This window comes from Simochromis diagramma, unplaced genomic scaffold, assembly GCF_900408965.1.
Source record: "Simochromis diagramma unplaced genomic scaffold, fSimDia1.1 OVJJ01000131.1, whole genome shotgun sequence".
NCBI lineage: Eukaryota > Metazoa > Chordata > Actinopteri > Cichliformes > Cichlidae > Simochromis > Simochromis diagramma.
The window spans coordinates 1,565,422-1,592,299 of record NW_024387200.1 but is presented as its reverse complement, the minus strand read 5'-3'; the positions used below and the strand labels follow the sequence as shown (position 1 = coordinate 1,592,299).

The window sequence follows — 26,878 nt, the reverse complement described above, 5'->3', positions numbered from 1 at the left end:
CTGCAGTGAACTTTTATGTTGTGCATTTATAGAAAAACAGCTGCATAAATGATCTCAAGGGTATAATTTTGTGTGTTTGAAACATGTTTTCTGTACTAATTTAGAGTAAGAATAAACTTCAGAGGAAGTAAAAGGAGGAAGTTTAGAAATCTAATAAAACAGTATCTCAAAGATCCTTTCCATAGAGTTTGACAGCAGTCGTGTGTCTCAGAGAAGAACGTCTCTTTATAACTTGCGCTTACTAAGGTTACAGATTAACACGGAAACTAGCCTCAAGTATCTTAAGTTCTGCAGTGCCAGGACACAGTGTCATATCTTTAAGTTAAAGAAGTTAAAAGTTTGTGCAGTCCAGTTTTGAAGCCTCTTTTTAGACCATATTTAAATGTTTATCAGCTAACAGCAGCAAGCATGGTTACAGAGTTGTTCCCTAATTTGTGCAAAATGTGGTACAAATGATATATTTTTGAATTTCACTCACCAGTACCAGAATATATACTTCTAGGGCAGGCTGTTAGTACAAATAATCAAAGTTCAGACCAAATTATTTATCAGATAATTCCTTTAAAATGCTCCAGAAAGCCACCAACATCACAAACATGACCATGATGTCCATTGAGTTACCCAAACGGATGCCTGAGAAATAGTCTGAGTGGCATGTGTTGGTGTCTGTCAGTCAGGAGTAGCCATGCCTGTAATAACGAAAGGGAAAGGAATATTTCAGCTTTAATCGAATTTAAATTGATGAGTCAAATAAATGAGGCCAAAATCACTTTTGCACCACCTGTGAACTGGCAATTTTCAGCACTATCATTAGCAAATGATAAATGTAAAAATCTCATCTTGAAGTCTTATATTGATGACTGTCTGCATCTTAATGTTTTTAAGGGATTGGTGGATCAGACTGACAAAATGCTGGGTGATGCTCACTCAAATCCCTGAAAGCTAACAGCAACAATTATTTATCAACCACAAGATAGGCCCACCCCCAATTATACCCTGGTTTACCATTATTGGTTACTATCTTTTACAAATTGTATATTATGTTTAAATAGTGGAGTGAGCTGAAGGGTTGTTTTCTCATACACTTTTTTGTACTCAGATTTCTTTTTGTAGTTACAGTAGGTGCCCCCTGCTGGCCACCTGAAAGAATGCAGGTTTAATTCGCTTTCACAGTAGCTGAGCATTTAAGGAAGTGAAGGATTTGGTAAAGGCCGCGATAGCTTCATTTGTCAGCCCTTAAGCCACCTCCTGGCTTGTATGTAGTTAACAGCTTCTTCTCCTTATACTATTGTTATTTCACATCAAAGACAAAGGCTGAAGAAAAAAAAAATGACTGCATGTGAGCTTTTAATCTGTGGTGCTCTCCAACCAAACTGTAGCCAAATTTAAGACAGTTTTAGCCACAGCTAACTCCTGTAGTACCGTGCTTAATGTAATGTGAAAACCTTTTTATTTATGGCGTATAAAATGAAACACTTGATTAGTAATAGCCACCTTTATTGACATGTGCAATATCCTTTTTCCTCCACTTAGTGGTGTTTTTCTGTGCTCAATTAACACATTTTATTTGCATGTCTGTAGAATACTGTGAACACATGACTGCCTAAAACAAGGGAGTCATTTTTGTTCAGGAGCATGCCACTCCCAAATAATTTGTTTAAGTGGTACCAGGAAAGATAGTTCCTGCTCTGGTACATCTGAACAGTCAAACAGTCTGTAAAAAGACAAACTGGAGTGAATCCAGGTCACAGAGTCTGTGAAAAGATTGAGTTAGTGTGTGTGTGTGTGTGTTGGTTTGTTGAGCTTCACTGTGTTTATAAGAAGATAAGACAAAAAAAGAGAAAGAAAGAAGGAACAAAGTGGGAAAATGAATGAATGAACCCATTGTCTAGTGTGTCCGTGTGTGTGTTTCTATGTGTGTGTGTGTGTGTGTGTGCTTAGTCAGGGGGTGTGTTTTGCACGTCACAAAACAAACTGAGCAATCGGTGACATGTGAGAGGTTAATGTTACACCAAAATGTGTCCCGTCTTGTAATCAAAGAAATCGCATTAAACGACTCGGTAACAATAACAATATTCGCAGAAACATTCACATTAGCAAAGGATGCTCTGGTAACATTTGGTAACAGTGTTGAACACTGTAAACAAAGACTTCTGGACTTCATCTGTTCATAGTCAGAGTGATTTTATGCACTGGATTGTCTGAGCACCGACTGAACTTTAGCCAACATTAAAGGTCAGACTAACAGAAACCTAGAAATCTGTGACAAATGATTCCAAAGTACAAATAAACAAGTAGCGTAAGGATAAATATGGAACACACTTATCACTAAGATGTTAAACAGAACCCAAACTTCTGCTGCTGCTGATGTAGACGTAAAAAACAAAACAAACTATAGATCAACTTAACAGCATCATTTTATATTCTCAAAACAAATCTCCTGCATTGATGCGCACACTGCAGACATCTCAATATCTTTTCCACCTGTTGACCCACCACCAAAATAAAAAGCTGCTTCATAATCTATAAATCTATAACTATTAAGTGTCTATACTGTTGTTCTATGAGTTTAGCTGTGTTGTTCTTCTAACTTCTGTCCTCTTTAGTCAGCAACTTCAAGCCTGGCAAAATAACCACTAAGGATACCTTTGAGTAACATATCACTGTGTGGCAAATACATTAGAAGGTTACCTAGGCGACCAGCGCTTGGTATATTCGGTAGCACCAGCTATGAGCAATAAAGCGATGTGCAACAAGCGGATTACTTCCTGTGTAAACAAACAAGTGCACTAGCTGTTGCAGGGCCCAGAGAAGAAGCCACTGTTGTACTTTTACTGAAGGAGAGCCATATATATATATATATATATATATATATATATATATATATCCCAGCATCGCATCAGTTTGTTGGCAGTTCAAAGTGAAATAATTATAATGACCTGTAAAGTATTCTTAATGTGTGTTCTGTGTTATAGTAGCAGCATTTCCAGCAGACTAAAAGAAACTTAGCAGCACATTAAATTCAACTATAGCGATATTTAAGGTATGGCTCACCAACAAAAGTATTTCCCAGCAGAGAATGTATAATGAACTTCAAACATGCTGTGAATGAAAGAACCAGTGAAAACACGGCGCTGTCAGCCGATTTTAAAACAAAACCTCAAACATAACCTGCTCCCATTCAGGTTATATGTTTAGCATAAGTTAGCATGATCATTTAGCTCGGTAACACGAGTGCTACTTTCATGACACAGAAAAAACTCAGACTTTAAGCTTGACATAGCTCGCTAAGCCATTAATCATCCCCCGGATGTCTAAAACAAATAGAAACTGCTTTAATATTTAATATTTAAAACAAACCACTGATCCTCACCTGAGGGAATCACAGCCTCGCTCCTAAACAGTTACAAAGTAGCACTGTCATTTATTTCAAGTCTTCCATTTTTTTCTCAAACTAGTTGCTTGAAACCAATTTTGCCTACTGTTTGGTGCTTGGAGTGTTTCTATTTAAAACAGCTGCCTGCTGTGAATGATAACACTGTTTTGAGAACAGCAAGAATGAATCAAAACAGCAAAGTTTTGGGCCAGAAAGCAAAAGCAGTGAAGTAAAGTTGCTACAAAGCTCATCAGACCTGAAGGAGGCTATAGGTTCTCTGTGGGTTTGTCGATACAGCTGCATGGCTCAGAGAAGCTTTAACGTACATGACAAACTACAGCAATTAATGAATAAAAAAACAACGTCATGGACTACCACGTTAACTTTCTGCTGCTCAATGTGAACGTCATGCAACACTTTGACCAAACAAAACCACTGATTCTGTTCAGAACTGCTCAGGAAACAGTGCAATATCAACATGAAAGTCACAGAATTCAAGACAGCTCCCCCCAAAAGGGACAGAAAATTTAAAAAGTAATAATAACAAATGACAAATTTAAAGCCCAAGTGATTTTACACACAGTGCTTCAGAGAGACCAAAACAAAACGGGATCACAAACCGCCGAAACAATTAAAAGCACAGATGGTAAAGAGGCAAATCAATTACAGAGTGATTAGAACATAAAACACTGTCCATAAAAATGCGGACGAGCAAAGCAGCAGCGATAAATTCTGCACCTTAAACTGATTTTATGGATTTTTCGGCTTTTTTAATTTTACTTCACACTGTTTTCTGTTTACCTCTGTGTAAACAGGGAACAGTTTGGAGGAAATTACACTGGTGTAATTTCCTCTAAAATCTGATTAAGATTATGTACTTAGGAAGCTTCACTGCTGGAGCTTCTCAGTTTGCTTAGACAAAATTTGGCGGAAAGCTGGCACCTCCCAACTGTGAAGAGAGGTAGAGTTTTCATAACTGTATTCTGTATTTGTGCTTTTATAAAACAAGAGACAGACAGAAAGAAACAGCGAGGGGTAGCTAGGAGGGGAGGAGGGGAGAGAATTAGGGATGAATCAAGAAAAGTTTGATGGAAACATGGCGAGACTGTGTGAGCAGGAGCAATTTGTTTGAAAAGTAAAATGGATCTTTTAGAAAATTAGGATTTTTTTGAGAGTGAGATAAGAGGTCGAGAGTAACACTGACAAAGACGTTGTGTGATATTAAAGGGTAGATTGCTCATGCTGGTGTGTTTGTGTGAGTGAGGGGGTCTATGCCACCTTTGCTAGCAGAGTACATTATGGCTGTTTGGGCACATTAAGGGGCATTAACTGGAGGAGCAGCCCTGAATAATACATGGCTTTTATTTATGAGCAGAGTGCAAACGTCCTCTGAAGCACCCTAAACCAGGCTACACACATGCAGTCATGCTTCTGTCACTTCAGAGGACATTGCTTTGGCTTTCATTAATTTTCTAGAGACTTAACATGAAGCTAATCGTAACTGATACCAGGCAAGCCTTCTCTTTATCTAAAACCTAACCTTATCCTAACCAAGCCGTGATATTTAATTATTTTGTCACAGTGAGTCTCTCCCCACAATATAAAAATGGATTTATGTACTGTCAGCATGAGTAATGTGCCTATATGGAAAAACAATTTGCAAAATTATGTGATTTTGAGTGCTTGAACAAAAAGGTGATACATCTGTGTGTGTGTGCGTGTACAAGTTTCGTGGCGACATTTGTGCAGGTCGACACAAAAAGGTGACATCAAACAATCAGTGCACTCCACTGAACAATCCTTAGGAGTAATAGGGAAGCCAATGAGCCCATTTATAGCTCGCACACTCCCTCAGACACATTTACAAACTTACACACTCATAATCCAAACTTTTAAGTGACATTTTCATGATCGCCTCTTCTCAGAGTTTTATCTCTTCAAGTGAATTTCCTCCTCTCTCACATACTAATTCTATTCCGGAGACGAGATATGACTTGACAAATCTCAGATATGACTGCAGGGAACACAGTCATATGAGCTCAGCATGAGTGTGTTCATATCAAATTGGTGATCTATGGTTTATTGGGGGTGGATTGGATAATGTTTTTTTTTGTTGTTGACATAATTAAACCCATATTATCAAGGTCAAGCTTCATTAGTTGTAGGCAATTATCCACAATAACATATAACAAATAACCCATTTTCTGTAACTAGGTAATCCACTGCAATGAAATTTACATCATGTAGTTAGTGAAGAGAATAATGAACTAGAATAATCATGAACAGATGGACTTTGAAAAGCTTTTTCTTGGTAATAGGAGGTTTGTCATAAATTTCAGAACTCTACCCACTAAAAAAGAAAAGAAAAACATAACCAGGTTTAAAATTTCAATTTCAAGCCATCTTTGTGCACATCTGGACATCCTACAGAGAAACTGCTACTTTTAAATCTCCTTCTGGCCACTTGCATGTGTGCTTTTTGATTTTATCATAAATCAAACCAGTATGGATATCGAACAACAACTTCTATGTCAAAATGACCTGAAATACATATTCATAATCACATTTTACAAACAAGTCTTCAATAGAAGACGCCGTATGCCTGAAGGCAGAGTATGAGTTGCATGCTTATTGTGGGTATTCATCTCTTTTTTGGGTTTTTTTGGACATTCAGTGGGTTATGCATCATGAAATTCATCCTGCAGGGCAAAACCGTCAATGCCAAGTTCTTACTGTTATGTCCCGAGGTGCTGAGGAAGAACATTTGGTAAAACCACCTGAACTGTGATGTATGCAGTCTAGCTAATCACCCTGCACACTGTTCACCAAAAAAAAAGAAAGAAAAGAAAGGTTGGCGTTTGGACACGCTGAAGGAGATCCAGTGCACATCACAAATGCATTACAGCAAGTGTTCAGAACAGGACCTCCAGGGAGATAAATAGAGCAGCAGCACTGGAAACAGTCCAGAGGTGCCCAAGGAGACGACCTTGAAGGAAAGAGAAGCCAAAATTTTATTTGTTGCTGAATCAGAGAAGTTTATGATTTCAACAGGAAGTATACATACAATATTGTGAAATCAGCCCTCCAAGTTAAATAAGCATGATGAAACACTGACATGAAAAGCATATTTTGGATTTAGTCACTACTGATGTTTTAAAAAGTTAGAATTCTTGAATCTTAAATACAAAAAGGCTAATCTAACAATTGCTTTAATAGGATGGAAAGAGGTAGTTCAGCAGTTTAAAAAAAGCTAAATGTTGAACATTATTTGAATAACTGTCCTTCAGTCATCATAATAAAGCAATACGGCCTTGAGAATATGATTTCTCTGTAGTCCATTTTGATATTTTAGATTATAAAGACAGCTGGAAGCATGGAGGCTAATATGTCTCTTTCATCTTGACTGGTGTTACATTTTTTATTGCATTGGTCACACAGCAACAACAAGAATGAGCCCTTTAAGTTTTATTGCATTATAACCATTGATTATTGTAACTGCTACAGTTATTCTGTATTTTATTTATTTAATCGAATATTATATGCAGGATAATTTTCTTAATGCACCTTCTAAACTGAAGCGGTTAGCTAGAAACATGTTGTTAATTAGCTAAAAGCATACAAACCACTGTGTTCCTTTAATGTCTTTATTGGCTGCCTTATTTCGAGATGTGGTGAGTGGTTTTTAACCCTCTCAGGCTCAAATTAAGTTTTTGTTGCTAATGCACAAAAGAATACCTGCAGTGGTACTTCTGAGTAAAAAAAACTCATAAAATATGTATGTGGGGTAATCAGGTTGTTAGCTTTTAACTGTTGCAAATCTGCAACGCCTGCCTTGAGAGGGTTAAAGAGCTGCAGCTGGAGGGAGGCCATGCACCTAGGGGGTCAGTGTTAACTGTATTTGCAAAACCTTGGGGTAGGAGGTCATCAGCCTGGCAGCCGGCCGCTCTGTCAGGGTGAAGGTTCACAGCGACTCTAGCTGAGCAGGAAAATACACACAAAAAGTGGTTGTTACACCTCTGAGCGCCTCTAAGGTGACAAGAACTCCTGGTGGCAGGCAGATGGACACAGATACACTCTTTTCTGTTTCCCCCTGTGCCATCTGGAACACTCTTTCCTCCTGAATTAATATATTATTGACATGCATTGCTATGCTGAAGTATAAGAGTAAAGTAAAGTTCCCACCTCAATCCCTAAACTAGAATCTAGCCGAAGGGTTTATGAATGAAGTGCAATTTATTTAATCATGTTCATCTAAGAGAAACTTGACAACAACTAAAAGCAATTGACTTCTGAGTGAACCAACAGAGATATCTGTAGTGCTACTTAAGCTCATATATTTAATACTACTCTAGCATTAGCGCACCCTAAAATAAGGTTAATACAGTCCTTCACCTTAAAGGGAAAGTTTACCTGAAAGTCTAGTCTAGAAAGTCAAGTTGTTGTTTTTTTTATCTGGCCTGCAGTGATATTTATCCAACTAGACCAGGGATGGGCAAATAATTTTCCCAAAGGGCATGAGATGGGACTGCTGTTGAGAGTCGCACCATGAGAAACTGGGACTGTTGTGGAGGGTCGCACCAATAAGCTTATAAAAAGATAGCATTAATAGTGAGCACAGTCCAGTTCAGCTTATTGGTGCAGCCCTCCACAGCAGCCCAGGCCCAAACTAGATTGTTTTAGTCAGATTTGCACAGTTTTTGAGATATCTCGCATAGAAATAATTGTTCTCTTAAATATTTTGGAATGTAGAGGTCACTCTGCCAGAAATATATTCATATTCTCTTTGGCTGTGTCATCAGGTCCATGTTGGAAATGTTTTTAAAAATACTGTTCACATCCTGTCACAGTCACTAGCATGTGCATGTTTTCATGGGTCAGTGCATGCGTCTTACTTCATAGTGCCGGGATGTTCAGCGGAAGGAAAATAGTTCCTGTATGAAACTGCTTGCACCAAGTTTTTAGATTAATTTTAAGTCAGTGAGTCCTGATTTCTGAAAAGAGACATTGCGGCTGAGTTTCCAAATATATTTTAAGAACCATCAGGTGAGTGACATGTCTACAGCTGATACGTCCAAAACTGAGAAATGTTATATTGGTACTAGAGGATTTTTTTTTTTAAATCATCCATATTAGATTTTAGGGTGAACTGTCCCTTTAAACTTTAATGATTATATTACGGGTGCTTGCATTTTGTCCCTGGAAACAAAACAGGTCACAAAACTATGTCTGCAAACAGAGTCGCATCCCGGCAACATGAGTAATAAAAAAGGCCACGCAGAGTTTACCGTCCTGCAGACACTGACGTGATACACGATCTTACTTCAAAGCTAATGGCTGAAATGAAAACTCCTCTTTGTTATGACTTATGGACTCGACGTTCCTATCAGTAAGAAATGTTTTAGAGTTGCAAAAAATCGAAATGAAAGAACTGAAATTTTGTGGCAAAAAAAGACCTTGGTAAAGTTACTGTAGTAGTTTAGCTCTTATACCACGACTGGTCACCAGCTCTATTTCCTGACGATGACTGTGTGATACATTCAGGAACAGCTACTGTGCTGAATTAAACTGTAAACAAGGCTGTGTTTATTAATTAAACAGCCAAAGTTTCGAACAGATTCCAGGGCTACATATTCTCATACTCTGGCCCACACACTGTATTTCAGCTCTGTTAATTAATACTGCATTGATCACTGGAGGGATTTTTTCCTTTCACTTGGCCTTCTGCTCACAGAACTGGGAGGTCAGCTACAGAGCAGTCATTCTGGCTGGCAAGTTTTCAGTGAGTAGCTAAAGGGCACATCAGCAGGATGAGATGTCTGTCAACACACTGGGCTCGAGCCAAAGTTTTCAGGCTGAAAGATGATCTTCCCACTCACCATAACAGGAACATCTTTCTTCACTTTCCCTGAGAGGAATACTGATGCGATTAGTGTACTAGAAAATCTCAGAAAGTTTTCCCGCAAATAGTTACAGCAATCAAGTGTAAAGTGTTGTCTACTTATGACATGATGCAGTGTTTAACTCTGCGTGTTTGAGCCAATATGAACAGTTGCGTGGTATACGAATCGGATGTGCTCTCACCCCAAAGTGTCAAACACTTTGTGTCTTTTGGAGCAAGTGTCTTGACACCTTGCACGAGCCATCTGTCCTCTTTTAAAGAGCTTCAAAGTCCATATTAGGAGGCTGGATTGATGTCTGTACAGTAAATCAGATGTTTTACAGTAAAGATATTGCAGAGTTTCCCCAGTTTCAAAGGTTTCTTTCTTTTCAAGCTGTTGCTGCACCTCGCTCTCTGTAATCTGGGAGCTGCTGATGTCTCACTTAAATAGCAGTAAAGACTGAACTACTAGAACGCACTACACAGACCAGGTTTAAAAACAATTCAATTCAATTTTATTTAAACAGCACCAAATCACTATTACAGTCGCCTCAAGGTGCTTTATATTTTGAGGTAGACCCTACAATACTACAACAGACAGAAACCCCAAAAGTGGGAAGGAAAAACTCCCTTTTAATAGGAAGAAACCTCCAGCAGAACCAGGGTCATCTGCCATGACCAGTTAAGGTGAGGAAGACAGGACAAAAGACATGCTGTGGAAGAGAGGTGTATCAACACATAGTGAGTGGAAAAGGTGCATCATGGGAATCCCTCAGCAGCCTACACCTACTGCAGTGTAACTAAGGGAGGATTCGGAGTCACCTGATCCAGCCCTAACTACATTTTTTAGCAAGAAGAAGGTTTTAAGCTTAATCTTAAGAGTAGGGACAGTGTCAGTCTCTGGAATCCAAACTGGAAGCTGGTTCCACAAAAGAGGGGCCTGAAAACTGAAGGCTCTGCCTCCCATTCTACTTTTAAATACATTAGGAACCACAAGTAATCCTGCAGTCTCTTACTGTTGCCTAAACCTTGTGGATCAAGCACAGACACAACACAACGTGTCGTGCATACTTTGGCTTTAAAAATAGCCATATTTGACCCTGGAAATGACAAAAAGATGGTGAATTATCACTGAAACAAAATATTTCTAATATTCGTCATGCTACTCATGACAGAGGTCAAACGATAACAACATGATCAGCAGGAGCCTTCAAAATATCCCAACAGGGAAGTTCTCATTCCATTGTACTGACAGGACTCCAGCGTCCCCCCCCCCCCCCCCCCACGCCTCCTGGTGTCCTGCCAGTTATAATCAATCAACCCAATCTCCCATGCATCGACCTGCTATGTATAGTAACAAAGTCGTTAGGATTGAATCCTGGCTCTCTCCCAAAATTTAAAGAAAAAGTACCAAAGCAAGGTCATAGGGGGCAGAGATAAAGAATCCAGAGGGAGGAACCATGCTTTAGTTTTGTGGAGTGACCTTGATAGATTCCAGACAGTAGGAGGGAGTTTGCAATCTGGGTGGCACCACACGTGTGTGCGCGCAGTTAGTGATGGCTCTCATTAATTTCCAGTCGCAGAGACCCCCTGAGGATGGTGCGTGCATGTGTGTGTGTCTGTGCTGTTGTGCTGTGACAGAGAGGAAGGAGGAGGGGGTGTGTGGGTTAAGTAGGAAGGCAATAAAGCCATTTAAGAGTCATAAAGTGCTTGGTCAATCAAAACCACCCCCTGCTAGGCACCTCATGTCTGTCTCTGATTTTGTGTATGTGCATGTATGTGTAAATATGGTACTGTGTGTGTGTGGATATGTATGTGTGTGTGGATGTAAGAAGAGGAGTTACAAAATGCACTGATGGGTTTCTGTGTATCTGGGGAAATGAGCCTGTGCATCCATGTGTGCTTATATTTTTTAATGTGTGTCTTTGTGTGTGTGCGCCAAAGGGGTGAACGAGCCAGTCTGGAGAGGCAGTGGGATGCTGTGCTCAAAGAGAGAAAGAAAGGCAGGCAAAAAGAAAGGATGCATCACCATTGGATTTGTGTGAAAATAGCAACACAGCAGATGCAGTGATTAGAGTGCAATTTGTCTGGATACATCACAATGTGTTTGCGTGTTTGTGCGTGCAAATACATGTGCATGCATTTGCACCTATTTCTATGCCTCAGCCAGATTTTCAGCCCAATTTGAAGCCTCTGCAGGACTCCATGTCCATTATGTATTTCTTGTTCTGCTTGCAGATACTCTTTTTTTTTTTACTGCTTAAATTGCCAAATTGTTTTACAGACTGATTTGGATTCTTCCACAAGACAGAGACAATTCTACAGTTTTATCCAGCTCAGACAATACCCTGTGAGCCAGAAACTTTTCTTCCCTGGTTTGTTGACTCATTAGCTCACTTTAATGGTGTCATTTGTAAATACGTCTGTTTTGCCAAGCACAAATGTGCAGAAACAAAACCCACAGAGGAACAGGAAACATGCCAATTATTAAAAAAGAGATGGGAATATGATCAAATGGCTGAACAAGAACACTGCATCATCACATTGTGCGCAACCAGCATTTGTGCAACATTTGTGTTGTTTCTAAATCTAACAGGATAAAGAGTGCATCACTCCAGAGCTCTATTGTGTTCACGCATTCAATTTCTCTATCTGCAGCTTCACACTGGATAGGCTGGGAACAATAACTCTGGCTGCTTGTTTTTCAACATTACTGAAATACAGCTACCTGAAAGTCGTGATACTCGATAGAGGTAACAAAGAAGAACTGCCGAAAGAGACTAGAAAACTCTGTCAACAATACTAGCACATTAAACAGAGTAAAATATTGATTAATGCAGGTGCAAGTACCTACCAGGAAGCTCATTATTAATTGACAAATTCCACATAAACTGCAGCTTGAACTGAGTTACTGCAGACTCTTCACTTGCCTGGTCATTATATTTTAAACACAGACTGTATATACAAGATTTGTGGACTTGCATACTGAAGCAACCATATAGAGGAGCTGGGTGAGTACTATGCTTTTAGCTGCAGTCTGGTTAGCAGATGGCATTGATTGTATTGGTGAAGATACATGCTAGTTAGCGCTAAGTAGCATAGAAATTAAATACGAGAATTCCACTTACCAAAGGTTGTAGTGTTAACAGTAAAAAAAAAAAATCACATTATTTGCCAAATTTTTGTATTAAATTGCTTCAAAAGGCACCAACAGAACAAGCACAGAGAGAGATATCCATGTGTCTCAGATTAGCTGAGGTAAAGCTTAGCAGGCAGCTAGTGGTTAGTCACATCTGTGTTGGCATCTACCTATCACGCAAGCTTTCAGCCTTGAAATGTTTAGTCAAGTGAAGCATTTTAAAAAACCCGACCACCTGTACAAAGAGAGAAAATTAACTACAGATCCCAAAGTCGTGTCCGTACCTTTTTGTTTACTCTCTGAAGTTGGGCATTTTAATATGAGGGCCTGAATTACTTTTGAAGCCTCGCGCGGTCTGCATCAAGTGCATTTTTTGGCACTTCCACACTGGCTTCATTTTTCAGCCCCAGAGGTTGCTGCTTGGAGGCGACAAGCTGAGCACCCTCGCTGCTCTGACACATCTTACTCATTTCTGTTTGTCTCACAGGTGAATTACTGTCTGTTGAATTCAAACTAAAAGAAAAGCGGAGATTCTTTTATGAAGTAAGGGACTTTGTGATTTGTGCTGCTAAACTGGGTATCCTTCTCTCCGTGTTGTCTTTAGGGTTTAACACTTTAGACACAAATCAGACTAATCGTCCATTTTGGACAACAAAGCCACCAACAGCCGGGATGGTTTATTACTGTCGCCGTAGGGCACCGTTTGGCTGCAACACCACACCAACTGTGGCATCATCTGTACCCACCACCACCCTGTCTCCATCCCCTGATTCCCCTCCGCACCTCCACAGCCTCTCATTTTATCTTCCCCTCCTCCCTCACCTCTGCGCTTTAACAAACTGGCGTCCCTGGGGTCTACTGCCCAGGTGACATCAGACTTAACAATCATTGCTGTGGTAAACTGCCAGCAGGAGCCCAAACACACCTGACGATGCTGGAAAATCATTTTTTCTCCTATGGTATCCCTTTTTATCAGTCACTCACTTTCCTCTCCCCTACCTCCATCCATTAAATCCTCTTCATTTACAAAAACACCATCTGTTTTTTTTTTCTGTACAGTTTGTAACCCAGAAAAACCACAGTTCAGGACCCAGTTAATATTTGGGCTCATTGGACCATGATGATATTGACCAGACACAACTTGCTCGCCCCATCTGTCAGCTTGCCCTTGTTCCAGACGCCCTTATGTACACAAGTTTAACACTCACATGTACAGCAAATGACACTGAATTCACCCAGAAAACTATTTGATTTATTTGTTGCCCTGGAGCTTCTGACCTTGTGAAGGGGGGACACACCCATAATCCTCCCATCACCCTGCTATTTTACACATCCTGCACCCCGCGACTGTCCCGCTTTCCTTCAGTGACAGTTGGTTAAATCCACTCTGACAGGTCAGACTCCTCTTACTGTCAGACCAAGCTGCCTGTGAGAAAGCCCACATATGTTATGTCGTTATGTCTGATAATGTGGGCGTATCAGTGTGTAAACAAGGATCCTGGCAGCAGGGTGGGGACAGGGGTGTGAATTAAGGAGGATGTGTGTGGTCAGCGAGCTCAACCACCATTTTAATCCAATTTACCTCAAATAGCCATAAGTGAAATATCTGCTGTGGCTCTGCTGTTTTTCATTTGTTAATTTTCTGTGTTTATGTTTGTTACGAATACCTTAATTTCATTTCAACTTAAATTACATTATGAGGCAATCTGTTAGGCATTTTTGCTGAGACATAACAGTCAAAGGTTTTGATGCAGGACTTTCTGCCATCCTTCCTATCTGAAGGGTTTTTTTATTTTTAATTTTTAATATTTGCAACAAAAACATTCTTGTTGCAGATCCGTCAGGACTCTTTTCTCATAAAATTTCCATCACGTACCCCTTTAGAGTCACATTGAGTGTGCATGATACTGCCAGCATAATATGACAAAAGACAAGCAGTAAGTCCACTTTAGAAGACCTGCGTGCAAGAGAGTGAAACAGGAAGGGTAACATATCTTTTATCATGTACAGCTGTGGTCAGAAGTTTGCATGCATCGCGCATGAATGTCATCGTAATTTGGGGCTTTTAATGATTTCTTTGGTGGAATGATTATACAGCATAAATCAGCATATACAGCAGAAATTTGAATACTTTAAAAAATAAACAGTAATTGGATGCGTACGTTTTAATTTGGATTTTCTGCACATGGTCTATCTTTTAAGTGATGTATTTTAACTTTAAAAGGCTTACTAACATTTTTTTAGTCATCATCTCTTCCCCAGCATAAAAAGCGTTTTGTTTTTTTGACATCACTCATTCGACTGACCACTATTGAGAACAAAGGGAAAGTCCAAGGAACTCAAAACAAGTCCGAATTCCAAGATCATCAGCTCAAACAACTGTACTGAATACAAGTTTTTCGATTATGTCACCACTTTTCCAAGATCTGGATGAAGATCCAAACTTTTACCAAGTTGAGAGTAAATTTATTGGGATTTTCCAGAAAAGCAACTTAAAACTGCTGGAACACCAGCATGAAGTTTTACATGTTTGAAGGAGTAAAGGTGAATCTTTCAACAGTGTAATAGCTGTTAAGCATGGTGGTGGCAGCATCATGGTTTTGTGTTGTTTTGGAGTAATTGGTAGCAGTACATTGCACAAGCAACTGGAATAATGAAGAACTACCTCCAAATCCCTCAATGTCACCTCAAATCAGCAGCTAGATGGTTGGAACTTAGACAGGATTGGGTGTTCCAACAGGAAAAAGATCCCAATCATGCATCAAAAATTGTTTTGGAATGGATAAAGCAGGCTAGCTTTATTGTATTAGACTTCTGGAATGACTTTTCCAAAACCAAAAGCCTCATCCGAACTAAAAATTTGTAGACTTTGCTTTAAACCAATATAAGTGCCAGGAAACTAACCAATTTCAATGAACTCTCTACCAGAAGCTTATTGATGTCAACCAAAAGTGTCAGATTGAGGTGAAACGTGCTCAGGGACATTTAACCAAATATTAAAGTATTAGTGAGGGTCTATGTATATGTTTGAACCTGGATGTGTACTTTGACTTTGACAGTACAGATTAGAGAAAATCCAATATTCAACAATAAATTCAAACTTGTTAAAGATGTGTATCTTATAATCATTCCACCATTTTAAAAGAATGATTCAAGGAAATCATTAAATACCCCAAATTACCGTGACATTCATGCCCATGATGACTGTGTGTAAACTTCAGACCCCAACTGTACCTGGGTCAGGAAAACACCAGCTCTCCTTCTCTCTCTCATCTCTAAATCCAAATGGCTTGTACCAGGCTTTGTGCCAAGTGGCCCAAAACACACACACACAGACACACAAACATGAGTGTTGAATGTATGCCAGTGGCAATGCCCAGACGCTCCGGCCAAAAAACCTTTTAATTAGAGCAAATTTACACAGCCCCTCCAAGCTTTGCTTTTCAGTTTGCCTCTCTCTCTCTCTCTAAAACACACACCACACACATTATTACAGAAACATCTTGCTTTTTTTATGCATGCACACACATAAAGATCCCTTTGATAAAACTGCATTTCCTAATCACATTCCCCCCAGTGCAGCGCCTGATAAAATAACAACAGTAGAATCCCAAATTCTTCCCCTCCAGACTCAATATTAATACTCAATATTCATACGCCACGCATACACATCCACACACACAGTAAACACACATCAGAGACGCACACTTTAGTGTTTGATATGGCTGACCCAGATTTTGGCGCGTGCATGGCTAAGGATGTGAGGAGGAGGGAGGATAAAGGAGGAGGGGGTGGGGTTGGTAGAGGAGGGGGCTTACATGGGTGTAGTGCATGTGTGAATGAATAAGATGATAAGCGGGTGAAAGGTAAGTGACTGCCGGCTGCCGGGAACCTTTTTTTAGTCTAATTTGAAAAGCAGCTGGGGGTTGATGAGTAAAAGATGGACAGACATCAGCGAAGGTCAGCCTGCATGACACACTTTATAGTGTGTTCTGAAAACATCTGGGTTGTGAAGTCACACTGTATTAATAAATAAAATCTAATTTATGTTTGTTTGCTGTCCAGGCTACTATTAGACCACATTTGACACTTTTTGACACGTTGTGTTCATAATTGTGTCGTTTCTGTTGTGTAATTGAAGTAAACACTTATATTCGATGAAATTTATTTCCTACAGAAAGCACTGGTTCCCCTTATTATACCCATTTGTTAAGCACCAGTTTGGTGGCATGTAGTAAACTTAATTCTGTGCATTATTCCTTTTTAAGTTTTCCCCTATTTCCAACTACTTTGCATGATTCATAAATAACCATTGTTTATCTTAAACTGGATATTCATGCAGCTTCTCTCATCACCCACTGTCAGGCAGAACTTTTCTCTGATTGGCTGCCTTTTGCAAACAACACAAGGTGGGAGGGGCTTCTGCTCTCACAGCTAGTTCTGTGTATGGGCATGTTAAGGATTTTCACTCTCACTGACATAATTTAGAGCAGTATAAATCCTGATCTTTTGGCTCACAGGGATTACTTGTACATAAGCTGCTCATTATTTTGGGCCATGTTTAAATGAGCATCTACCACAGTAACAGTATATATGCAGGGGATAGAAAATAAGAAACATAATAGCTCTTAAGTGAGTGCAAACCAAGGCATGAACTTCTTACTAAATCTCCTGGGCACTCTCATACTGTAAAGCACATGTAGCTCCTATTCTGCTTGTCAGGGTAGCACAGGGGCTATCCCTATCACCTATAGGGTGAGAGACAAAGTACACCCTTGACAGGTCGCCATTCACTCACATTGTGGGAAGAAGCCGGAACCCATGCAGGCATGGGGAGAAAATGCAGACACCACACAGAAAGGCTCCAACCAGGTGGTGGAGTCGAACTCAGGACTTACTTCCACACTCATTTGACTGTGGAGCTTTATTTTACTTTATTTTATTTAGTTAGTTTTAAGTTGATATGCACTGGTTGAGCAAAACAATTGTTCTGTACAATGCACGCATTAGTTAAGTTTAGGCAACTGTCTACTTCTTGGGGTTTAGATTATAGTTTGAGCTAAAAAAACAAACAACAGTAACACAACAGTAACCTTGTTCAAAAGTCATGCTAAAGGATATCTGCTGCATGCAAATGTAAAGCAAAATAGTTCTGATCATATGTGATGAATTTGGAGATTATATCATCTCTGGATATTTTAAATAACTCTCATATGAAGTTTTACAGCAGAAACAGACCCACGAGGAAGAGATAACAAGGGAGAAAAAGGATCCTGTCAAGAACCTCTCAGACACTTCTTTTTCACCCTCTGCTTCATCTTCCCATGTTCTCTCAGAAATAGATCAAATCTTCTGAGTTCAGCATTTTTTCCTCTGGCTGAGTACCTGGTGCAAGGTGCCTCAAACTACTCACGCAGAAAAACAGAATGCCTGAAAGAGGTGAAACTCCTGAACTTCAATAGATACGGAAGAGGACTTTTCACTTTTTTGTTCACATCTGATGTTTCTTTCATCTTATGCATAAACTTTGAAAGATCTGGCAGCAGATCAGCTTCTATGGGGTTAAAAGGATTTTTGGGAAAAGCAAAAAGATGGACATGAAGCATTCAGTCTTACTGTTTATTGTCTGAGGCTTCGAGGAAAACTGGCGGTCGGCGTGATCTGGAAGTATGACCGATTGCAGTCTCAGCTCCATCTATTTTGATTACAGACCCCCCTCTGAGTGTTGGCCATCTCCTCTCCAGGCGGGTAATGGGAAAGGGATGGGGAATAGGAACAGCCTTGTTGCATTTCCTTTGTTGTTCTGAAAGGCAATCAGCTCGGCGTATGTTCGCTGTAATCAGCAAGCGTGATTGGCTGAGCAGGAGCTGGATTAAAGAAGGTATATAAAGAGATAGAAAACTAAGAAAATGTGTGGGAAGTTTGGGGTAAATGAAGGTGAAACCCAAGGTGAAAAAAGGAAAGGATGGTGAGTAGAGTCTGAAAAATAGATGGATGGGGAGGGGGGCAAATGAAAGAAGAAAGAAAAGGAAGGAGGACAGAGAGAGTTTTATCAGACTTTCACAGCCTTGGTGATATGACAGGCTTGGCAATCCAAAGCGTTTCACCATGCCACCCCCTACCAGAGACAATCTTCCTGCTGCCTCACACACACAACAACTGTACCTCAGTCTCATCCTTCCCCCCTACCACCCATCTCCTCCCTCCCTGCCACCCTCTGACTCTCTGTACAGGATAATCCCTCCCCCACCCCCAAATACCATCGCTCTGTAAAAAGATATTTCCAGGGGCCTGGATCACTAGCAGTCACATGCTGGGTGTCTGCACAAAAGGCTAAGGCTCTGCACACATGCAGATGACACAAGACACACACAAACACACTCACACCAGAACTTATAAGACACTGGTACTCTCCCCAAATGCAGATGGAAGCATCTGCCTTTCACAGATAATTACACTCCACCCTTCCCCCTTTTCTCTCCTTTCCCCTCCATCTCTATCGTCTGCAGCTTGGCTAGATAACGTGTGTTTGTCAGTATGGAGAATTCATGCGTCATTGGCAATCTTGGCATTGTTGTTGTTGTTGTTTGTTCTCCCTTTGCATGCTGGCTAATGTGAATCACAAGAAGCGATGAGCAGGGAAAGACAAGGACTTGCAATGATTCATGTGAGGCTCATTGAGCAGAGCTGAGAGGCTGCTCATATGGTGCCAATAAAAAAAGAAAACAGTCCAGCCAGTTGCTAAACAGAAATCTCTCAGTTTTTTTAATCCTAAAATCATTTGCTTATTTTTATCATTAACAGGGGACAGGGACATTTTAATAAGCACTGAATGAAGAGAACGTCTATGTTAGGTTTTAGTCAATTTTCAGCAAAGTGCAAACTGAAAAAAGTAATTTCAATCAGAACCACTGTAGTCAAAAAATAAATAGAAAATTGTGAGTTCTATCTGCATTCATTTTTACATTTGGTGTAGGTCCATTCTGGGAAATCCCCACCAGAGATGAAAAGCCAAAGCACATCAGCAAGACCCCGTCTCAATAAAGCAAGAATCAGTAATATTACATAATGCTGAAAGTCAGAACTGCATAAATGATGGAGCTAGAGGGGAGGTGGGTTTCAAAGTGGCTTGCAGATGTGCTGCAACTGTAGACTGGCTGAAAGAACCTACTATGAGTGTAGAAGGTATCAGCCGATGTGGGCTGTCACTGAAATCAGCTGATTGGCTGGGACTGTGGCTGAGCTTGACTTTGCAGCCACGTTGAGCTATTGTGTGTTTGATGTTTATCTCCCTGAAGGTTTATGTGGAAGCAAAAACTTTTCTCAGTAAAACTCAGCAGACATACCATTTATCCCAAAGATTTCTGTCTTTTAAAGGAACTCCGATTGCAAGTTTGCAAATCTGTCTGCAAGTAAAAGACTCAAACAAATAATTTAGAACCAAGAAATACATGAGCAATATGAAAAATGGATTGCTGTTTTGCCCTTTTTGTACTTTTACAGTGTTTTCTTTGGTTTACTTTTCAAAGTGTGCTCCATCACGACATTGAGCCAAACAGCAATAACCTTATTTAAACCTTGAAATAACTTTTAATCAGTGCCGGGTTTTTACATCCGTGGAACTATTTCCCATTTCCAACTGCAATCCTGTGTCATTTTTTGTTCATCAAGATTAAAAGTTCATTGACTCAAAAATATTTCTGGGCGGAAAGGTGCGTTTGTGTTTTATTTATGAGCCGCTAAGAGGCTGCTGCAGGGCATCCCCATTAGCATGGTGCTGCATGTGCTGCTGATCCACATAAACACGCAAGGATTCAAACAACTCAGGAAGACAGAGTCAGGAACAGGCTGAGGAAACAAAGAGCAGAGGTGAGGGTGAAAGATGATGAGTGTAGGTGAGAAGGAGGGTAATAGGGAGGTGGAAGAGGGAGAGGAAGGTCACGAGGTGAAGTGGAAGCGAAGCGACTTGACAGCAGGGGAATATTCCAGCTTACAGAGAAGTCACAAGGGACTCGTGCAACCACTTAATGCAAGGCATGCGTGTCTCTGTGCAGCGCGCACACACATAAACCTCACTGAGGATTACTTTCTTTGTCTCGGTTGCTCACATACTCACATAAATTGCACATGCCCTACACTGTGATTGATTGGCGTCAGCACGCAGTTTGCCACTTTACATCAAAATCATGACTGTAGGGAATCTGAATCAGGAAATCTTGCTACTTGCTTAAAGCAGCTAATGTATAGGAGCCGGGGATTTTAGTTGCTATTGGCTGAATTATTAAGGGGCTGTAATCACTGAACAGTGTGAGGCTGGAGGTAATAGTCGACTCGAATGTTCTGGTTTTGTACAAAGCGATAAGACACCACAGGAATAATAATAATCACTGCAGATGCAACTTTTTAATCCCTGTGTAATTCTTGAAAATCTTGTTCATCTATCTGAGCTTGCAAAAACGGAGAATATATTTTTCAGTCAAAAGCTGGAACCGGTCAGAATTTGCGATAAAACAACAAAACAACATTCATTCAGCTCAGAGCTGCATATAATAATGAGTGATAACAGAGAGATCATTGTGGCATTATCTACAAATAGTTTGGAATCAAATGAGTAGCTTAGGGCTAATAAATGTGGTTTGTTAGCTGTAGTTTGACTAAAGTTGAATGAGTAGAATTTGGACTTTTTTGACAAAGTGGGCAGATTGATTCAGCTTTCTTTCTATGTCAGTGCTGACATAACCGTCATGAAAATGTACATTGAATATGCATTTTTTTTTTGCACAGGTCTAAGATGTTTCTTTTTTATTTAAATTTACATGACTGTACTTAATTTTATCCAATCCCAGTGATTCTTTACAAAAAAGTCATCTAAAACTGCAGAAATGTTCCTTTGAACATTTTCTAAAAGTAACCTGTTTACTCTCACTTCTGAAACATAATAATGAGCGATGACGTCACCCACAACACCTACTTCAGCCGACAACGTCCACACGTTGCTGATGTACATTGGGAGTCCCATCCACAGCCAGCAAGGGACGTGTGACGCCAGCGTCACTAAGCCAGAGAGAAGGTCGGGGTGCAGTTACGCTCCCTGAAGGTGCAATTAGTGAGTCGCTACAGGAACAATGCTAGACAGGGTTCCTCCTCTGAACCAGAACATTGTTACACTAATTAATAACTCAGTCGCGTCACTGCAACTTCAGCTCAACAACGACAACAACAACAAGAGCAGGAACAGGAAGAAGCTGTGTTTTAATTAAAACAAGTGATCGCTAAAAGTTTCCTACACAAACACAACCTGACCTTTAATTTAGCTTCCCACAAACGCCGAAAAATAAAAGTGAGCGTCTCTGGTTAAACCGCCATAATGCAATCCACCCGTCATGTGACTGTGGTCATGTCATGTAATGCCTGAGTCTACATATATCAACACAGTTTTGCCAAAGCAAGAAACAAAGTTCTTTATAAGTGATGAAGCTGTTTTTCTTTACTGGATTTTCTTTAAAGAAAAAAACATTGCTAGTTTTTGTTGTTGGCCTTCTTTTACATTAGTAGAAGGATTAATATTTCAGTGTAAAAGCACTCTGCAGCAAGAGCTGCATTCAAAATATCACATAAATAAAAGCTGAATCGACAAAATGTGGTCAAAGCGTCAAGCATGAAAGTGCTGAATGCGGGAAAAAATCTTGTGGAAGTGTTAAAAAATTACACAGCCGCCTTGTGCCAAGAGCGAGGCATCAAAATTTAAATATTACGTGTCAAAGTCAAATCATTTTCAGCAAAAATCAGATAAATTATAAATATTATTTATAATCTTATGATATAACTTATTATGTATAAGTAAGCAATCATTTTATGTAAATGGACCAATTATTTCAGTTTGTAAAACAACTGTCACAGTCTCACATGCACAGAATTTGGTACCATACAAATAAAAATCTTTTAAAATTTGTAGACTATATGATGATATAATAATAATGTAATTGGGCACTGCAAATCAAATGTGCGGGTGCTTTTAACTACAGTGTGAGAGCTTTGACATGGCTTCAATAAAATTCTTACCTTCTCCTGACTGGAATATTTCACTCTACAGTTGGAGTTGACATGTCAAAGCATACTGGTGCAAATTTACCAGCACTTTGGACCACCCAGTGGAGTATAATCAGGGTGATTGGATCAGTATCACTGCTCAAATTATAATGATAAATTGCTTGGAGATACAACGATATATAGTCTCCTTTTCCAGAAGTTTGTGATCATTTTGCCAAACAAAGAAGCTTAGTATGTGGGAACGCTGTTTTTACCCTTTGTTCGCTGTTTTTATATTTTTCTGTCTTCATGTTCACTTGCTGTTTTGTTAGGTTAAAGCATCTAAACTACTTTATTTTGTTTATTCACAAAACAAGACTCTTTCACAGTGTTCACTACATGTTGTTGTGGAACAAAGCGCCGATGGGAGTCTTTTCTCATGTGCAACAAACGTCTTTGGAATTATCAAATGGACTGATTGTAGCATCAACAGTAGTGAATTTACTTGCATTTATTAAACCGCAAGAGGCCGTTGGCTTGAGTTGTTAAACATCTGATGTTTTTGTGTTGAGATCGTGCTGGTTTGACGAGCAGAAAGCAACACGTTTACTGGGAAAAAGCTCCTGAAATCAAATTTCTGAAGTCAAAACAGATAAAAACTGAAGGAAAGTTTGTGCACAGAAATGCTATTCACAGCATTTGAGTTCTCTGGATTCTTATTTGCATACATGTCCACACAACATCCAGCAACAAGTAAAAACAACACCCAGAAAGCAGGTTATTACATGGCTCATATCAAAACATTTATAAAAAATAAAATAGAAACCAGTTAAACATGAATTTCTCACATAAGTCTCCTTAAATGCCATATATGCAGGTAATCTGCACTCATTTGTCACATCAAACTGGGAGGTGTGGAATGACCTTTTCAGCTTAATGACTGTGATAAAGTGGAAGATTAAATCTGGAATTGAACATTGGGGTCCAACCTCTACAGCTACATGTATAATACTAATTTTCAGATCTTGCAGTTTGTTCTCTGTGTAGGTTTTCAATCATCTTAGGGAGCTTGAAAAGGGCAATGAACAAAAAGTTATTTAAAAGCTGATGGGAGTTATCCCTCGGATACTGTCCTGAGGGTCATTGACTAACCGATCAATAGCCAAGGTGTGAAAAAATAGCGTGGGTCATTTTCTTCACCAGGGTTCAGAGTGAAACCCCTGTGAGACCTTGCCTCACACTATCATGTGACCTATTGAGTTCACCTGGACAAAGGTGTTAGTGTTGAAGCTCCTGGGAAGGGATCTGAAGACTTCACTGCAAGTGGCTGATAGCTGCTGTTGTAAGCTTCCACTTTTGTTCAATGACGGTCTTTCACAGCCGACAGCAGACTGTGGGGTAAGGTTTCGCAGTGGCTTCACCTTTAACCCGCAGTGATGGGAATGGCCTGCACCTTTTTATTCACGTGACCACGTGATGACTCATATTATCAGTAGTGGGTCAGTGACCTTCAGGTTCGTGCCCAAGGGAACAACCCTCACTCGGGTATAAATACCTGGGACTTTCCACCGCTTGGTTTTAAACTGAAGATATTCTTAGATGAAAGCTGAAATCTTCAAAGACTTAAAGAAGTAGAGTTGCCTCTTTTTTTAAGCTCTACAGACCTTGCATTATTGTTTTTACGTTTAATTTTTTTTTCACTTCCTCACTTTATTCTTACCCCAGTAATATGAGAGATATTTCAATCATTTTATTTTAAAACTAAAGCCCATAAGCATGCTTCGAACAAAACGATCATTATTCCTCCATCTGAGTATGTTTTATTCATGTATTTGTTTGGCACCCTTCATAGGTTATTGATCACTGTGGTCAGGACTCAGAAGTTCTGTAAAAATCCTGCTGTGAATCTGAAACAGTAACTATTAAACTCACATCTTCAAAACAAATTCACCACAAAGAACTGAAGTTAAACTGCTCTTTAGTTTCTCCTTTGTCTTTTCTTTAAGAAGAGTTTTCCTGTATACTGTGCCTGGATACATATTATTTATTTATGTAAAGACAAAAAAGGTGGTGGTGGGGGGGGGCACCTGCAAAGATATTTTTTTGGATGGAAGATCTCTGGACTCCTTTAGATACAGTAGTGGAAAAAATGTTTTCTTACAGTTAGAGGGGACCTAAAATGTTCATTGCAAGTTTAGCAACTCCATATTTTTATTCTTGGACTCTAGTAGCACAAAATCTGATTTTTATCTGATAATAGGCTTTGTTTTACATGACTATATGAGGTATATCTGCTCTCTTTGTCAGCATAAAGAGTCAAGAGTTGAAAAAACTGAACCTGAGTGTTTAAGGTCGTCTGAGGTCTGATCTCTTCCCCGACGGGGACTCCTCGTACAGACTCTGAACTCATCATTTGAAACCTTGTCTGTTTTTAACACGAGCATTCAAAATTTTATGCTAATTTAAAACCTCACCACCAGATTAAACTCAAACAACCCAATGAGACAAAATTCCACATTTGGGATTTCAGGATCTCTGCGGCTCGTCTCCTCCACTGTAAAAATGGTTCCACTGAACTCAGATGGGTGTAAGCGCTCCTTAGGGAGACTGTAAACCCCATAACAGCATAAATTTTCAATGCATTTCCTCCATCTGCTTTAGATATAGATTAATATTTTAATATTTTCTGTCTACATTCATATTGCAGCCCTATATCTGAGGCTCCAAACCTGCACTACTTTGGCCTGGACTTGACACATTAGTGTGCAGAGCTGTCTCAGACATACTGTATGGGATCACGAAACAGTCGAGCAAGCACCATGTAGCAATGAGCTTTAGCTATGTGGGATGAAAAGAAACTGCACTGTGACTGAGGTCATAATCTGAGTGTTGCCGACTCGACATCCTTTCTTAAAGATTTTTATTCTTTTGGTGCAGATTCAACACACACACACATTCAAACGTGTCCATCTTCAAGCTAACTTGGAATTCCTAAAGCATACCGTTATATGTGCAGTACATGCAGCAGACAGAAAAATGTACCACATTTAAAGTTAACCTACATATGATCAAAAATAGTTGCCTCATTGCACCTATTGTTCTATTTAAACTCTTATAAACCACTTATTAATAATACATTCGATTTTTCAAAATGTTTTTTTCATGCTTGAGGCTAAAACATTTTTTCCTTGTTTTGATCTGACTGCAGCTTCCTTGAGTTACAGTAAATAACAGCCTAAAATGTGTTATGAGGTTGCAATAAAAGTGATAAAAAAAACAAAACATTAAAGGTCTTAGTTCAGCCTTCAGTTTTCATGCTGTTGAATTTTAATAACGATTGCTCACAGTAATTTATATTCAGACGGAATTAATTTTTGCTTATTTATCATCAACTTTCTTGACAAGTGTATCACTTTGCGACCTTTCTGCTACACTGGTGCTATTAAAGAAGAAAGTGGCAGAGTGAGACAGTAAAAGTGGATGATAACCTTTATTTTTTTCCTGCTTCATAGGTTGTCCAATTGAAGGGCTCCCTCCCGAGACCCCCCGCTGACTCATAACAAGCACAACGTACTGGTCCGGGAGCTTCATGAGAGTGTGCTCATAACCATCACTCCACCTCTGTGTGTGTGCGTGTGGCACCATGCTGTGGACAGTGCTACTAGCGCTGCTGGTGCTTCTGCTGCTGCAGACTCAGCTGTCTGTGTGCTTAAGGGAATTGCGCTCTGGGGGATCCAGTTCTTCCGTCTACTCCCCTCCATCATCTTCTTCCTCCTTTTACAATGCTACCCAGCAGCGGCTGCCCGGAGCTATTATCATTGGCGTGCGGAAAGGTGGCACCAGAGCCCTGCTCGAGATGCTCAATCTGCACCCAGATGTGGAAGTGGCAAAGGCTGAGGTGATAAACAAAACACTTTTCACTATCACCAGCTGCGGACAATAATTACTCAGTTTGCACTTAAGCACTTAAGTGTTGTTAGGTAGTTTCATCTTCTCTACTCTAACGTCAAACTGGGATAAAATGTTCCCATTCAGAAAAATGTCTGTTTTCTTCTTACGGTAAATATATGATGGACGTCAAAATCTATTTTTATACGTGTCAAAAATTCATTTGTAGTTTTTGTTGAAACCCTTATGTGAAATCTCACATCAACATTTTTTTTTCTTTTCACTTGTATATCCTTTAAAAAAAATCTGCTTTTATTGAATTGTACAAATTTCATCAGTGTGCCTCAAAACCACCTGATGGTATTCAAAGAATAGCAAGGTCAACCTCGAGAAGCTCGCAGGATTTTGTATTTAGAGTGGCAAAACTCCAGGCCAAGAACCAGACATTGGTTGGCCATGAAAAATCTGAAAACTCCAAGCAAAGAAAATAACATAGTACTTGAAAATTAGTTGAAAATTCAGTAAGTAATAATGATTCTAAATGTGGATAGACCTTCTGTGTCTGAAA

At 39.7% G+C, this 26,878-nt stretch overlaps 1 protein-coding gene across 1 annotated transcript in view; it reads left to right on the top strand.

Moving 5' to 3' along the window:
* LOC120745766 (heparan sulfate glucosamine 3-O-sulfotransferase 1-like) overlaps positions 1 to 26,878 on the top strand; it is a 29,487-nt gene that overhangs the window by 577 nt on the left and 2,032 nt on the right. The window contains exon 2 of the mRNA XM_040050904.1: positions 25,935 to 26,320. Within this exon, the coding sequence (XP_039906838.1) occupies positions 26,066 to 26,320 (255 nt within the window). The 5' untranslated portion in view covers positions 25,935 to 26,065. The remainder of the gene's footprint in view (positions 1 to 25,934; positions 26,321 to 26,878) is intronic.